This window comes from Apteryx mantelli, chromosome 15 (genome assembly GCF_036417845.1).
Source record: "Apteryx mantelli isolate bAptMan1 chromosome 15, bAptMan1.hap1, whole genome shotgun sequence".
NCBI classification, from domain to species: Eukaryota; Metazoa; Chordata; class Aves; order Apterygiformes; family Apterygidae; genus Apteryx; species Apteryx mantelli.
The window spans coordinates 12,459,127-12,474,972 of record NC_089992.1 but is presented as its reverse complement, the minus strand read 5'-3'; the positions used below and the strand labels follow the sequence as shown (position 1 = coordinate 12,474,972).

Below are 15,846 nucleotides of genomic sequence, written 5' to 3'. Positions count from 1 at the left end.
CAAAGTAAGGATAAACAGCAAATTAAAAGTCCAAAACAGTGATTTTTAGAAGGGTGATTAGGCTGAAATATGTTTCTCTCGCATCGATTCAAAATGGACAAAGTTGGAGGAATGAAAACTCCCAACAGCTCAGATAATACAGAAGTTATCACAACTTAACAAGTCAGTTGGAACAGGGTAATGATAGCCTGCATCTGGTGTGAGGTAATATATGTTAATGTTGTATTCATTATTTTTCACTGATAGCTCAGGGTCAAGGATTTGTCATAATCAGACCTAGCATCTACAGGCCATTTGCAATGAGTAGATACATGTTTGTAGGTTTGTATGTTATTAATCAGGATTACTGTGCATATCTCATGTCTATAAAGAGAGGTGAGGCTTTTGATTCAGGCAAACATTTTGCACTTCATACAGAATTCATATTTTATAAGCAAAATAAAAGAATATTTTGAATACTTTTTAATGCATAGCGCTGATAGAACGAATTGACGATTACGCTCCATCAGGTACATCTAAACATTCAGAAAGCTCTTAGGCACTTTCAGGCTTTGGACGCCGTACAACACCGCTCGACACCGCACGACATCTGCGTCCATGCGCGTGCTAGCCACTTCCCCGGCCCTTTGTCTCTCTCTGCTTGGTGCTGCTGCTGCTGTGCTGAAAAATAGAGAGAGAGAACAACAGGATATTGTCCAGCCCTAGCCTGCGTGCCAACAGTGACAAAATGTTGTTTTCTCCTCGGTTTTGGGATTCTTGTTGGCTTCTGTGAGTCCTGGGTGAGCCTGAACACATGAAGATGTTTTCAACATTTTTCTAGTTATTGCGGAAATATCGCTGAGTCTCTGGGAGGAAGGTGCTGTCCTGTGCCTGTACGCAGCCATCCCTTTTTGGAGGACGCTTCTCTGACCCGTGCGAAGGGAAAGACGAGCCCTGTTGGAAAACACACCAGGAGGCCAGGCAGTGCTGCCGCGTGCCCAGCTGACACCCGCAGAGCTGCCGCAGGTGTGGAAGTGAGCCACGAGCTACACGGGCAGCGCTGAGAAAAGTGCACTGCTGCACAGTTTCCACGCCAAACTAGAGCGCTATTCTTGGCTTTCATTCTCCTTTTTTTAACACCTGTGGGTAAGCACCACGTGCGCTGCAGAACAGACTTCTGCGGCAGCTGACGGAGCGAGGGGATCTGTGGCCGGCTGTGGGATCACGCTGCCGCGTCCCTGCCGAGCAGCAGCCCAACGTGGGAACAGGAGCCGTGCGAGAGCTGGCGTGGCGAGGGACAGGACCTGGCCGTGTGCCAGCCCTTGCGCGGGGCAGAACGCCCCCGGAGCGGTAGCTAACCCGTGGGACGCCCCGAGCCCCCCGCATTGCTGGGATGCCGGGGGAGTGTATGGCACGAACAGCTGTGCTGGGGCATGGGGGGGTCCCGCAGCTAATCCGGTGCTGGTAAACTCATTTCACATCTCAGCAAGTCTGCTTTCCAAAGGGGGTTGTTCCTCTACAGCAACACGCTTTGTGATTTTTAAGAAAAATCTTCATTTTGATATGGTCTCCTTAGTATGAAATACAACAAAATGATCTGCAGTTAATGTGAAATGTAGGTGAAAGCTGGGGCGTCTGCGCGTTCCTGTGGCTGTGCACGCCATGGTCCCGTCTCTGCTGCATTTCTGCAAGGCATCGGGGTGGTAAAGGCCTTTGTGAGAGCAAGAAGCAAGGTGAAAAATAGCAATTTAGCCAGATAATGAGTTGTACTAAAACCACCCAGGATAAAATTGAAGTTTTGCATTCAATAATAATGTATCACATAGGCCACCTAAAGATAAGAGGGAAATGTAGCAAATGCTATGAAAGATAAACGACAGAACATTAACTAAATCTGCCTGAAGTATGAGAAGTGATGCAGTGAAAGAGAACTACAAAGGTGAAAGAAATAGATGTGCTAATTACCTAATTGTGGGATGATATAAGAAATGCCTGGGAAGAGGCAGTTTATGTTGTTTGTGAAGGCTTCAGTGTGGATTCAGAAAGGCTGAATTTATGAAGCTGTAACTTCTCTTAAGCTGTAAGCTTTCTTAAAAACAAAAAACTCCTTAATAAGTTAAAATGTTATTATAGTGAGCTAGGGTGTGAAAATGTCAATGTGAAAAGCTACCCTATAGCCCTGAAGCTGCTATAAAGGAAGATATAAAAGGAAGGTCACTGAAGGCTGACTAAAAAGCTGATTTTTATCCTAGCTTTTGGTGCTTCTAGTCAGTTACCTGTTGTGACCCTAATTTAGGTCTGCTGTATTCATGGTTTTGTATGTTCTGGGAAGCTTTAGGCTCTGTTTGATGAACTGCTTTTGTTGTGTTATAAAGATGCTTTTTTCTGGTTTTATGCAATTGTAGAACTTTCTGTACTTTGAACTTCTGTATGTCTATGAAGAGTAATTATATAAGGTGTAAGAAAGAGGCTCTCTTTTTGCAAGTATTTGTGTATTTTACAAATTCAGTCTGGACTTCAAAGCTATCATCTCTGGAAATACTAAGCAGTTCATGATTGTTGACTAGCTCTACTTACAACAGGATCACAGGCTGTATGTTAAAGCCCTAACTTAATTCTGGTATTGCTTTGATATTACACTTCTGTAAAGAAGCCAGAATTTATTTTACTGTCTCTGTCTGGAAGTAGATCTACATAATTCTAGCCCTGATTTCTAACACAAACGTACTGATTTTTAAGTTGACACTACTCCTCTATGCAGACATGCTTAAAAACTCTTTTACAGTCTTGTTCTAGTTTTGTTGAAATGTCTGTGCTCAATAGCTTACAAAACTCTACTTTGGTATGTTTTGGTATAACTTAAATAATAATCTCTGTAGGTGTACTCATCAGATGCTTGCTGTGATCTTCACCTGTGAATCTACACAAGCAATTCCCTCCTCAACTCGCCTTAGGAACTGCATCTTAGTCCTTGTACTGCTTTAAATTGGAGAGAAATAGCAAAACTTAACAAGACCTGGTGACCTACTGAGCAATATAATGACCGAGTTCCTGGTTTGTTTTAACTGGTGCAACGGCGAGCCGCCCCAGCCGGTGGGTAGATGCACAATTGTCATCTGTTATCAGACTTGTAACTTGTCTTTCAGTTATGCAGAAAACACTTTAATTGTCATGTTGCTCTGGTTAGATTGCGCTGAGGAAAGAGAAAGCTAAAAATGGACCTGTTACACCATGTTTAAACTATGTGTGTTTTGCCAGAAGCTATGATACTCTGACTGTTTGCAGTTCATAGGTTTGCTGGCTTGCTGTGTGAGCACTGGCTTTTCCAACTTTTTTTTTTTTTTTAAAAGTAAAAGTCTTGCTAAAAATCAGCAGTAATAAAGGTGAGTTTGACCCTCTTGTACTGTGAACAGTCTGAAAGCTCAGTCCTGCTGCCATGAGGAGTCACTGGGGACCAGTAGTGATTGATTTCTTTTAACTGAGCTGCTTGCTTCTGCCTGAAAGCAGCCTCCTCTTCTCTGAATAGAAACGTAGATATCCTCTGTCTTGCAGAAGAGGCGTCGGAGACTGGACCGGGATATGATAGGAGAGCCCATGAACTTCGTGCACACTGCGCACGTCGGGACGAGAGAGATGAGCAGTGGCTTTTCATCTGTAAGTGTGCACTGCTCGGATGAATCTCTGCTCAATAACCTGTACACAGGTAGCTATTAAAAGACTAGATATTTAGAAGAGGGCAAAACACCTGTTCTCCCTGACCCTGCAATGGAGTAGTGTCAGAACAGAATAATCTGTATTTTGAGTTGTGCACATGCGATGCTATGGAAGATGAGTTTGGTGGAGGAGCTGACTTGCCCAGAATCTTCACAAATGATGAAAATATCTTAGATACAGGTTCGGTGGAAGCATTTCATACTAGATCCAGATATTGCATCACCCTGAAGTCAAATCTGTGCCAAGGTGAGGGGTATGAGAATTTGTTGGATTTTGGACAGGAAGACCCATTTCATGCACTAGTTTAAAATGGGATTTAAAAATTCTGTGTTTAGTTCCTATTTCTTCCCATTGCTGTTGGGACCTAGCGCTGTAAACGCATGGCTCATCTGCTTCTTCAGACTGATGCTTTTAATAATTGCTTTGACAACTAGATTTTATAAGATGTATGTCCTAATAAACTTTTTTCTAGGCTGTATCAATTCAGGACCACATGAAGTCTAAAGGTGGCTACACAAATGGTACTGCTGCAACTATTCAGATATAGAAAATTAAGAAGGCTGAAATCTGCTCTGCCTTATGAGGACCTCCTGGACTGTGCTTTCATATTATCTAAAACCTCTTTATGATGGAGTAGAGAGAGTACTTGAATTATAAAGAGGTCAGTGCAAGCTTTGGCATTCTTTGCACAATAGGTTCTGAATAAGTTATTGTAAACTGTCCTTAAAAAATGGTCAGCTGTGGTAGTATTGCAGTAACATCTGTAATGCATCACTGGAGGTCTTCCTGACTTCCCAGCTGTGTCCCAAAAAGCTAAGTTGTCTTGTAGGGTGGGATTGGAAGTTGGTATGAATTGTCTGGGTTTTGATCTCTCCCCTCAAGAAATGCAGGGACTGATTTAACCAGAGGATATCACTTGTTTGCACTTCCCACACAGGCTAACCTGAATATCTAAGTAGGATCTTGTAGCCTTAGAACTTTGGAGCTAATTTTTGGATGCCTTACCATCTAATGCATTAGTCTACTGAGCTGTACTTTGGTATTTCCTCATGACTCTTTATAGTAATGAACTCTAACATGGTAAACTTAGCTGTGTCTCAGGAGCCTGGTGAAACTTCTGCCTTGCTGTGATAAAGCCCCTGTAACTAAAAATCCAGGTTTTGCAAATACACCCACTCTAAAATGAGGCTTAAGAACCAGTATTTCTCTCAGTTATTGGGCTGCTTCCCTTCCATACACACTGATGTAGCTGATAGGTATTACAAGAACAAATTTAACAATACATATCTGCTAATTTGAAATGGTGCTACAAAATATTCACAGCTGCATGTTAATTTTGCATGAATGTTTCCAAACTTTAAACTAAACGTATTTAAGATCACTCTACCTATCTTTAACAGTAACTACACAGGACTTCAAGGGGGATCTTATTTGTCTTTCTGACTACTTAATTTCAAGACTGCTTTCTTAGATGAACTGAAATCTTATGTATGTTTTTAAATTACATGGTTTAATTAAAATGTATGGCTTAATCAATATAGCCATGTGAAGGGAAGAAATTGAAAGAGTACGGTGAAAACTTGCAGGAGGCCATTAAACAAAACCAGAATCTCCTGCACAGTTCCAGCATTTCATATATATGTATATGTAGCCATACTCAGCCTACAGTTTTTCACACTGCTCTCTTATTAATCTTTCGATTAAGTGATTATGACAAAACTGCTGAAATAGAGCTCTATTTTTCTCTTACCCAATCACTGGCAATTGTTCCCCAGCTCAAAATTATGAACAACAACCAGTCCAAAAATATAGGGAACATGCTTGCTGTTATGGGATTAACTAAATACAAGTGTTCAAGTTCCTGCCAAGACAGCACAGTCATGCTGGAAGTCAGTGACGCTCTCCCCTTCTTGCTGTACGCATAAGACCAGCTTTTTTTGTTGCTTCTTAAATATCTGCCTTCCAAAAATCTAGCTAGCAGATCTTTTAACAAGTATGATTCTATTCATGGCTTGTGATACTTATAAATCTAGACTGTTTGTTTTGTTGAAGTGTTAAATTGCCTCTTTTGCATATACAAAGGGATTTAAAGTATGAGAGCTAGTTCCGTGTTTTTATATGCATTCCAAAAAAAAAAAAAAAGGCATTTTCCCCCTCCCTTCCCCTATTTCCTCTTTAAAGGCCAAAGAGGAAGAGAGAGAATGTTACTTGCTGTAACAGCAACAGGCCATCGTCACATTTGGCAACCACATAAAATGGAAGTCTAATATCCATGTCTTGCTGGATGCTTACTGTTGGATTATAATACATACATACCATATTTTAAATACACTTTTAAATTAGCATGACTTAGTTGTATGTCTAGCTTTTTAAACAGTCTTTCATAATTCTGCTGCCTTGCTAACCTCAGGTTTATACCAATAAGCTTGTTAGGATCCAGAATTCAAAGCAGTTAAATCCTGTAGACTTAGGAAGCATGAAGTGACCAAGTTGTTTAAAAATTAAATACTAATTCATCTGCTATTAAATTGAGTTCATGTGTTCATTGGTTTGTACCTGCCCAGAAAGCAGGGCAGTATTAAATACTAGGACAGCTGTGATAAAATGGGTTGCATTTTCTTAATACTGTAGGAAAACAAACTGAAAAGGAGTTAGTATTTCCTGACAACCCATTCAGTAAATTTAAGATTAGCATGGTGTATGCATGACTAGAAATGAAATTGGTGATTGTCAGTTCTTCTCTTTAGGAATATATCCATGGAGAATTTTGTTATTAAACAGTTTTTATTTAATTCTTTTTAGAAAAATCCTTGTCTTCATTCTGTAAACCAAGCAGCAATATCTGGTGTGAAATTAATCTATTTTCAACAGTATTCTCTGGGACCATATTAAAGTGAGCTGAATAGTCATATTATTAGAAGGAAATATTTTGCTATTGCATTAAAGGTGTCATTATTCTTAAAATCTAAACAAACATAAAAGCATGTCTTAGGCCTTGGGTAACTTTCCTTTCTTTTTAGTTGAATAATTGCAACCCTTCTCTAGCTGTGATCTGTCATGTAACTGGCTGGTGTAAACCTATCTAGATCATAATAAATCTGTTGAACTAAGCACTTTCATTCCTCTCATATTGTAAAAATCTGTATACTTTTCTCTGCACTGAAAACCTGTTGGTCAGGTGGATCAGCCTGGCTTGAAACTTTCTTGCTCAAAATCAAACTTATCCACTAGAGAGCACAATTTTCCATCAAGTCTCTCTTGTCTCTGCTCTATACAAGCTACTACTTGAGTGATTTAAAAAAAAAAAATTTTTTTTTGACTGGAATAAAGTACAGCAAATGTGACCAAGGATCAGACCCTTCTATCTACCGTGCAGGCTCTGGAGTCTTTACATTAGTACAAAGTGGCAATGAAATGTTACTGCTCTGACTTGATGGCATTTAGTGCTTTCTTTTTGTATTCAGAAATAAAATTGCTTGCTAGCAGAGCAGGATCAAGCCTTTCATGTGTAGTCTGGTAGAGTCTAGCGCTGTGTCTCTTTGCCTCTTGAAAAGAGGTTGGGGGTGGGGGGGGAGATGTAGCTGTTATTTTAAATATTGTCCATCTTATCCCTTGATATCCATGCGAGGCTTACCCACTATTCCATATTGCTGCATAAAGCTGCAGCAAGAGCCAGTGTAGATATTAAAAGCCACTTTTTTTCCTGCAACCTGATGTCTCCCTTACCTCCTGTAGGGTCTTTAACTATGGCATGAGGTTATGCTGTGTTCCAGGTTATCTTGAGGCCCAGGCATGTAGTGCTGCTCCTCATTCGATCTTGGCCTGCTGGACTACCAGGTGCTTCTGTGACTTCCACTCCCTAGAGACAAAAACTCTTTGAGAGATTAATCCAATGTTCTTACCCTTACTGTGTCCACAAGAATAAACAAACCTTGACAGTGCTAAATCCCATGGAGGTGTGCTCATGAAATTCTTCATGTTACTAAATATGGTAGCATAGAAAAATCAAATCTCAGCTGAAGATGATCTCATGGTTGCTCTTGATAGTTTTTGGATGTACTTTGCTATCAGCACAGTGACACTGCTGTAAATTTAACAGTTGAAGATAAGAATATTTTTGTCTGCCTTTCATCATCTCTGTGGAGAGAGATGAGATGAATTGGGGGAAGAAAGCTGTTATTACAGGTGTGACAAAAAGGTCTTCTCTGGTGAGCAGGTTCCTGTAAGGCTTGCAGAAGCTCTGTGGTCCTGCAGACATGACTGTTCAAGCATCTCATGCAGCTGGTTAAAGCACTGTGCTAAGAAATGATTCTGGCAATGGTAGAAGTAATTGAGGAATAAGAGATAGAAGCTGGACCTTCCTTCCTGCTCTGCCATCCCCCCCCTGCTCCAAAGGGAGCAAACTCTTCAGTGCAGCTGGCTTAAGTAAAAGGGTACTGACAGTGGTTCTGGCTCCCATTATTTACCAGATCATGTTTCCAGTTCATAACTCTTTAAGGAGGACTTTCCATCCTCAATTCTGTAGGGCAGATGAATTGCACACCACAGGGTTAACATCGAAGGTGTGGAGTCCTGAAATAGAAAGTTTGCTGGCTCATTAGACTGCAGATTGGCTTCAGGGCAGAAAACAGAATAACCATAAATGGAGTGGAATGTTTTTAGAAAAGCAAGGCTGCTGGGAATAAATCCTTTTTATTTATAGATATATTATATATATATATTTTAATATATGTTGAGACTTGCACTTCAACTCCTTTAGACCATAGTAATACTATACACCTTTCTGTCTTAATAGAAGGACTGGATCAACATAAAGTTTGGACCCAAAGTAGCAGTTAATTGAAATTTAAAACTGTAGATGCTTACCTCTACACTAAGGTCCCAGTGCAGCTAAGGAGATGCTCTATGGAGTTGGTGCTTGGGCTTCTGCAGACAAACTGCCCTTTCTTCATACGCAGTAATCTGTCTAGCACGTAAAGCACAAGTCACTCATGTCAGTGGTTTTCCTGTTGGTACTCGTGTGGTTAAAATGTCTGAAGTTTCCTAGTACTGCACTGATAAGGGCCCCACTAGGAAGTGGCCTGTACAGGAGAGCTCTTTCCTCGACAGAGCCTGTTGTTGGTGTGGAGTTATTTGGACCTGTTGCCACATGCAGCTTTGAGCCCGTTTTGTGTTTTTCCACATGAAAGTATAAATTCTCCTTGCTGTGGCACAATCCTTTTTGCTCTAGGAAAGGTGGTGAAAGAGGCTTACAGGTCTTATGGGAGCCATGGAAAAATGAGATCTACAACTGAAGCGGGTTTGGATGCCGGGGAGAGGCACCATGGTGGGCATTCACCACCGCGAGGAGCTCACAGGGGGCAGAATATGTGCAAGTTAATGTGTTTGATTGCGGTGACGCATAGGACAGTGCTGTTAGCACCAATATGGAAAATGCTGGCAAGGTATGCATAACTGGTATATTGAGGAAATTGGGCACTTACACGCTTGATTAAGCTGGGACTTTGTACCCTTCTGTTTAATGAAACACAGGTTCCCAAAGTAACTTTAACGGATGCTGGTATCCTCTCCTGCAGCGGCTTAGGAAGCTGTCTGCAGAAAACATGGAGACACCCAGAAGTCTCAGTGGTTGGAAGCTGATGGCAAGTATATGTTTGGAAGACAAGATGCTGTTTTTCCTGATGAATGTGAGGTTGCAGATGTTCTCAGTGCTGAGGCCTGTTGCACCCAACAATACCTCCATGGAACACAAAACAGATAAAACTTAGAGTTAATATGAAGTACTAGTGGTAAGATGGTATTTCAGCCCCCAGAGCTCCCAAAATTTCAGAAAAATGAACCAGAGGCATCTGATATTCAGTGTCCAGGTATCGGGAGAGAAAGGTCATGGAGACTTCCTTGGGCCTGAGGAGGTTGAAGCGATGGTCTGCTCTCTCAGCTGCAGGCTGAGAAACTAGGAGGTCCTCATGGCTACAGCAGCTTTCCATGAAGGCCTTTCCTCCTGATGTGAAGAAGGGAAGAAACAAGAAAGGAGATACTGCAAGCTCTCCGAGTGGGGAGGGGCATGACCGGTATGTTCCCATGCCGAAAAAGCACCCACCTTGAGGTGCTGCACGCTGAACTAGGACTGCTGTCTTCACCTGGGAACTTACAGTGGAGAAAAATTATGGTATAATAAAAAGCTCTGCCCCTTCAGAGAGGGTGGGGTGTGGAAGTGGATCCATGGCATGGCATGTGTTGGGCTCTGCATCACCCAAACCCAGCCTGGACCAGCTTATCAAGCACTGCAATGTGGCCAGCCACTGGACACCTTGCTGTTGTCACTTATTCTGTACGTCTTGTTAGTGTGACCAAAATCGTAGAATGTTACCCAAAAATAGTCTGAATGGGAGGAAGTCCTCTTAACCTAGTTTTAATCCTGTTTCGAGGAGAGTAGTAACAGATGTACAAAAACGCCAGCTTTGGGCTCTGGGTCATCTGTTGAAACTGCTACAGTAAATTACTCATGAAATCAAGACCACAAAGCTGCATTCAAACCTTTCTACTCAGTGAGCCATTTGGTTGTTATATGTTATTAAAACAATGTAAATGGAGAGAAGATGATTCTCCTTATACATTTTTTTTTTTATTACAAATCTTAAGTCTCCTCTGATATTACTGTGTAAATCCAAACTGGACAAAAACAAGGTTATTATTACTAATGGCAAACTTTTATTCAGGAAAAAAAAATCAATTTGAATGATGTCTTGTACTGCTGAATTTTTCAAAAACTGAGAAAATTAAATGGCATAATGCTGCAATATTAATTTGCATACATAATATACTATTTAATATATATGTAGACATTCATCTTAAGTAGTATGGAAGGAAATAATTCCATTCTTTTAAACTGGAACTAGTATAATTTCTCTGGCCTATTGGAGGCTAAAACTGGACTCAAATCAACATTTAAACTACTGAGAGAGAATTTGTGTTTTTAAAGCTGACATTGGCCTGTACAAGTGAATGACTAACTAATTCCAGATTCTTCATCAAAGAACTAGAAGAAGTATTTTAATATAGCATTTCTTATAATAGCATATTTACATGCATCTGATTTTGCTGGTGCTTAAGAAAGAGCTTTTTACAGAGCTTATCTGAATTGAGTCTAAAGGTGAATGAAGAAAATACTGATAACCAGTAACTAACCTCTTTCTACTGAGCTGTCTCAAATTAAGGATTTGTAGATCAGGCAAAGCAATTGCACTTTAGATAGAAATCTATTTAAAAAAACCTTAATCTAAAACATGTAAGTTTGAAAGTCCAGTCTCAACATGTGCCAAAGCTGCATACTAATGGAGAAAGTAATATGCTTTTAAATGCAGTTATCCGTGTTTACTCTCTCAATCTCTACCATCAGGAAATATTAAAACCTGACTCAGTACCTTTGAGGGTGTGCTACAAGCTTGAGAATGTTAATTCAAAAGTGAGGTTTACAGACCTTCACTAATGCATGCTAATGTGACCTTGCTACACGCTGGTATGCGAGGACGGCGTTCAGCAGTTTCCCTCTCAACTACTTCAAACGTTACATTTGCAAATGTATGTGAACTGGCTATTCTCCTGCTGCTGCCTACTATCCAGTGGACAAAATTGTCTCTTACCTGCACAGACTGACATTAATTGATTTCCAGATACGGCTGTTAGTACGTGGGAGGTATTTGCTAGATGTGCGTTTGTATGAGTAAATAATTCATAAATGCTAGTCTTCATGTTTTGGATCATTTTCTTGCCAGGAGAGAGAGTCCTATGCGAGTTACATAACATCGAGCCCAGTGCACTTGTCCTTGTTTTGCCGCGTGGGTATGTCTCGCAGAGACAGCATGTTTCAGTAGCAGTGTTCCCCATGTCACTTCAATCAGGAGGTTTCACACCGATATCTTGCTGTCTTGTTCCAGGCTCCACCTCAAAAGCTGTGAAAATGAGACAGAAAGAGATGGTATATAGGGCAGGCTGAACTTTCTTAGGTTAAGGCACTTCCTTTCTCATGCCATCTGCTTTATTCTGCCCTATTACTCTACCTTCTACTGAATTTCTTAGAAATATATTTACATTCAGTATTTGGGCCAGTATTCTCTCTCAGTTCTTAGAAATTAACACAATATATTAATAATCCTTCATCCCTTGGAAGCTTATGTATTAATGAACCCCAAATCCCTTCATTCCTGATCTTCATATGAAATAACTGTCTAGTGAGCACAGTCCTCTACTACAAGCTTAATCCTTTAAAAATGATGCAGTGTGTTTTCTCTTAAATATCTAATGCTGATAGCTACCCCTCCAAATCTGTGCACCTAACATGGCAACTATTTTCTGTTTGCAGTATTTCATGCAAAATTAATAGAACTACATAGTCATTCAAAGTGAAGCTAATAGAAGAGGAGATTTAATTCACAGAACAGTTGGGTTTGGAAGGGACCTCTGGTGATCATCTAGCCCAACTCCCTGCTCAAGCAGGGTAAAGAGATACAGGGTGGATAAAGAGACACAGGGAAAGGTACAGAAAAAGCCAGACTGGTGTGGGTTTGAATAGAATAAGTCTATTCAAAAGCTGGAAGACTGATAAATACGAATAACTGTAAAGTAGCAGTTAATGCAGTAGGAGAGTCAGGCCCTGGAACATATTTTGGATGTGTTTGAGTCAAATCATTTGTGTTCAGAAGCACGCGCATGTCATGGAAAACAGGCAGGAGGAAGGAAAGGGGAGTTTTATGATCCTTTTGAAAAAGATTTCAATATATGTAAACACTTATTCAAGCAATTTTTTTTGTATTGCTGGTTATTTAGCTTCAATTTCCACTTTTTAACTAATGTGCTGAAAGCCTCCTTTAAACTTTTCTGTTCCTAACATTTGATATGCTTCAGGAATTCCTGAGCCTTGTCACAGGCTTTATTTCATGATAATATTTTGGTTAGGGATGTGATTTTTCTGATTTTTTTTCTTCTCCAATGGAAATAATTATGACGGTACAAAAAAGATGCAATCATTGGTGTAGATTTTAGTATGTTACACTGATTATGGGTAGAAAGTATATTAACTCCCCCCATCCCCCAGTAAGGAATTTCAGATTGAAAACTGGAAAAAAAAAGAGGATCTTTTAGGCCTTGAAATCATTCCTTGGCCTCTAAAGGTCTTTATAAGTTAATTTTCTTTGGTCTGGGACTGGAAATAACATATAGGAATATATTTTTTTTTCCTTGTAATGCTGAAAGTTGAGACTATATCATTTATTTTTGGTTACATGTTAAAGCTACCAGTAAAAATTAGGGACCATGTAAGCTGCCAGCAAAGATTACCTAAGAAGTTCATACTGATGTTCTGAACATGAGCTGTCCCGCTCCTGAAGTAACATAAGGACTTTTAAGTGCAGGTGTTTCTAACCTGAGCAGTCCTGATGGACTGCAGGGGAGGTGTTTAATTTAAGAGACATGTTTATGCAATAGCTTTAGACATCCATCAAGGAAGGGGGAGAACAAACCAAACATACTTGGAGAAGTACAATTTATTTTTTTAAGTAAAATGAAATTGCTGCCCCAAACTGTGTATTTCTCCTCAGCCCATTTATTTTCAGCTGCAGACAGAATAAAAATGCCGTGCATTCCCAGTATTCATATCTGGGAAGACAGGACACCCCATGGGATCTGATCTTGTGAGAAGCTATGGACTCGCAATTCAAATTATACACCTTTTCCCTGCCTTAAATGCATTATCATATACATAACCTCAGCTCTTTACTTCAATAAATCTATCAGTTCTGTGATCTGTAATCTGCACTGTGTCATCCGGATCTTGTTAAATTCAGAGGAATACACGGTAGCTGGTGTAAAGTGTCATAGTTACTCTGGCAACAGCACCAAAATAGAAACGCACAGATGGACGATGTACGAGCTGTCTTCTAAACGCCAAGTCCGCCTGGGACACGCATCGCTTAGCTCTGTCCTGCTGTGCCATTACCTTTCACTGTTTAAGCACATTAAAATGCTTGACAGACTTTTGCAGTCTAGCAAACCTACAAGGCGTATACACTTATATTGCTGATATAAGAAGGAATGGCTGATTACCACTGAAAAAATAGACCTATCAAACAAAATACTGCTTATTTGCAGTTAGGTAGATGTTATTACAGCCACCAAGCAGCTTCCTGAGAATTTGCAATAAATCTGGTGGGGAATATTCCCAGTGGATGTTTTCCTTGGTTTTATCCTTACATTCGCACAGAGGGGAAACCCATGCGCGCGGAGACTTCCTCGCCTTCTCCAGCGGGGATCGCTGGTACCCACCGCCGGTTTGCGAACAACGCGGGAAGGCGGCTAAAGACTTGGGTTCCTGTCGCTGGGCTCCAGCTGGCGAGGCCTTCTCCTCCCTCCCACTTTCCCCTCGCTCCTCCGCTCCCGCCGCCTTCTCCGGGAGCGTCTCCAGTGGGTCTCCGGAGGGACCGGGCCGAGCGGCGAGGCGACGGCCGCTGCCGGGCGAGGAGGCCGCGCAGGCCCGGTGGCGGCTGCCGCCTCACCGGGGCGACGCCGAGGCCCGGCTGCGCCCCGTGGCGGGGCACCGGCCGGGAAAGGCGCCGTGCCGACATCTCCCCGCTCTCCCAGCAGCCTTGACCGAGATGAACTGACGCGCAGGGCTGGCGCGGACGGCAGAGCACGCGCGGCCTCGCCAATGCCACGCTGCTAACGCTCGCGTTAACGCTCAGTGCTGCGTGTCGCGATTTTAGTGGGTCCGACAGCTGCTTTATCTTCTTGAAATCACGCTGGCGACGCTTTGCTCCTAAAGACAGGCGACAGAGACGCGACAACGCTCCCTGTTGTCACCAGCTCCAGGAGCGGCTGCGCTACGTCCTCCCCGACGAGCCCCGTCCTGCAGAGGTACGAGGAACGAGCGGGCGCCCGGCTCGTCCGCTCCAGTCGCAGCCGCGTCCCTGCGCCGGCGCCGGCGCGACGCCTCGGCCCGCAGACCGCGCCCGCCCCGCGCGAGGCGAAGCCGCTCCAGCCCGCGCCGAGGGGCCGCGCGGCGGCAGCAGCCCCCAGCGGCCGCGCCGGACGGAAGAGGAAGTGGAGCCGCCGCCGCCGCCGCCGGCCGCCGCCGCGAAGAGGCTCCGTGACGGGGCGCGGGCGCCCGAGCCGAGGCCCTTCCCCGAGCAGGCGGCGGCGGCCGCGCACCATGCGGGCCGCCGGGCTGCTGTGGGCCGCCCTCTGGGGGCTGCTGCTGCCGCCGGTAAGGGGCCGCGGCGGGGCCGGGCCGGGGCTGCGGCGGGCCGGGCCGGGCCGCTCTGCCCCGCCGCGGCGCCACCTTTCCCGGGGGGAGGCGGCGGCTCCTTCTCGCGCTTTGTCCTCCCCGCGCGGGGCCGGGCCCTCGCCGGGCTGCCGGCTGCGCGGCCTCCCGCCCGGGCCGCAGCGCTCCGGGGGCTCCCGGAGACGTTTGAAGGCGGCCTCGGGCCTCCTGAGCGCGGCTGCGTCCTCGCTGCTGCCCGGGGCGAGGCCCCGCTTCCCCCCGCCGGCCCCGAGCTCCCCTGGGCCCCGGGGGGGGTCCATAAGCCCCCGGTGCCGGCCGTGGGCCGGGCGCTCGCCTCGATAAGCCCCCGGTTCTGGGGGCGCCTGGGCCGGGGCGCTGGCGATGGGCAGAGTGCGTGGCCCTGGCTGCGCCTCGGCCGTTCGTTTGCTCCCCGCGGCTTCGGAGGCCGCGGCGAGCCTCCTCCTAACCGTGGCTTCGGAGGCCGCGGCGAGCCTCCTCCTAACCGTGGCTTCGGAGGCCGCGGCGAGCCTCCTCGCGGCCTTTCACTGCGTGCGGGTGCACGTTGCCCTAGGAGTTTGGTGGGTTCCTCTCCGAGCAGGCGGAACGGGCAAGGCAGAAGCCTCCCTGATGCATTTGAGCAGTATGAAGGGCCTACCTGTGCTACATACTTTTCCACTATTATTATGACTTTTTGAACATATTTTTTACCTTGTATTGGTAAGGCAGGGATCCGGAGTGCTTCCCTGTGGGAAGCTGCAGTTGACATGTTTAGCTATAAGCATATAGTGCAAATTTTGTTAGCACCTGAAGAATGCTTTTGGCTGAAGTAGATTGTGTCAACCAAGTGCTCCCGTGCTGTCTGAGCTGTGTGCAGTTGT

The 15,846-nt window shown here is 44.0% G+C and overlaps 2 protein-coding genes and 1 long non-coding RNA gene across 6 annotated transcripts in view; 2 read left to right on the top strand and 1 right to left on the bottom strand.

Moving 5' to 3' along the window:
* Window positions 1-447: 447 nt before the first annotated feature.
* On the bottom strand, window positions 448-7,608 carry LOC106496442 (uncharacterized). Its single transcript, XR_001294599.1, has 2 exons — window positions 7,420-7,608; window positions 448-660 (listed from the first exon to the last, which is right to left on the bottom strand). It is a non-coding gene; the product is annotated as an uncharacterized lncRNA (long non-coding RNA).
* Window positions 3,019-4,288, top strand: LOC106496441 (CDC42 small effector protein 2-B). Its single transcript, XM_013957081.1, has 3 exons — window positions 3,019-3,072; window positions 3,532-3,633; window positions 4,166-4,288. The coding sequence occupies exons 1-3, from the start codon at window positions 3,019-3,021 to the stop codon at window positions 4,238-4,240; spliced, it is 231 nt and encodes a 76-aa protein (XP_013812535.1). The 3' UTR covers window positions 4,241-4,288.
* A 7,200-nt stretch (window positions 7,609-14,808) lies between the features above and the next one.
* The window catches only part of SPPL2A (signal peptide peptidase like 2A), a 29,914-nt gene continuing 28,876 nt past the window's right edge, over window positions 14,809-15,846 (top strand). For all 4 annotated transcript variants that reach the window (XM_067305219.1, XM_067305220.1, XM_067305217.1 and 1 more), the window contains exon 1: window positions 14,809-14,950. In XM_067305219.1, coding sequence (XP_067161320.1) covers window positions 14,897-14,950 — 54 coding nt within the window. In that variant the 5' untranslated portion in view covers window positions 14,809-14,896. The remainder of the gene's footprint in view (window positions 14,951-15,846) is intronic.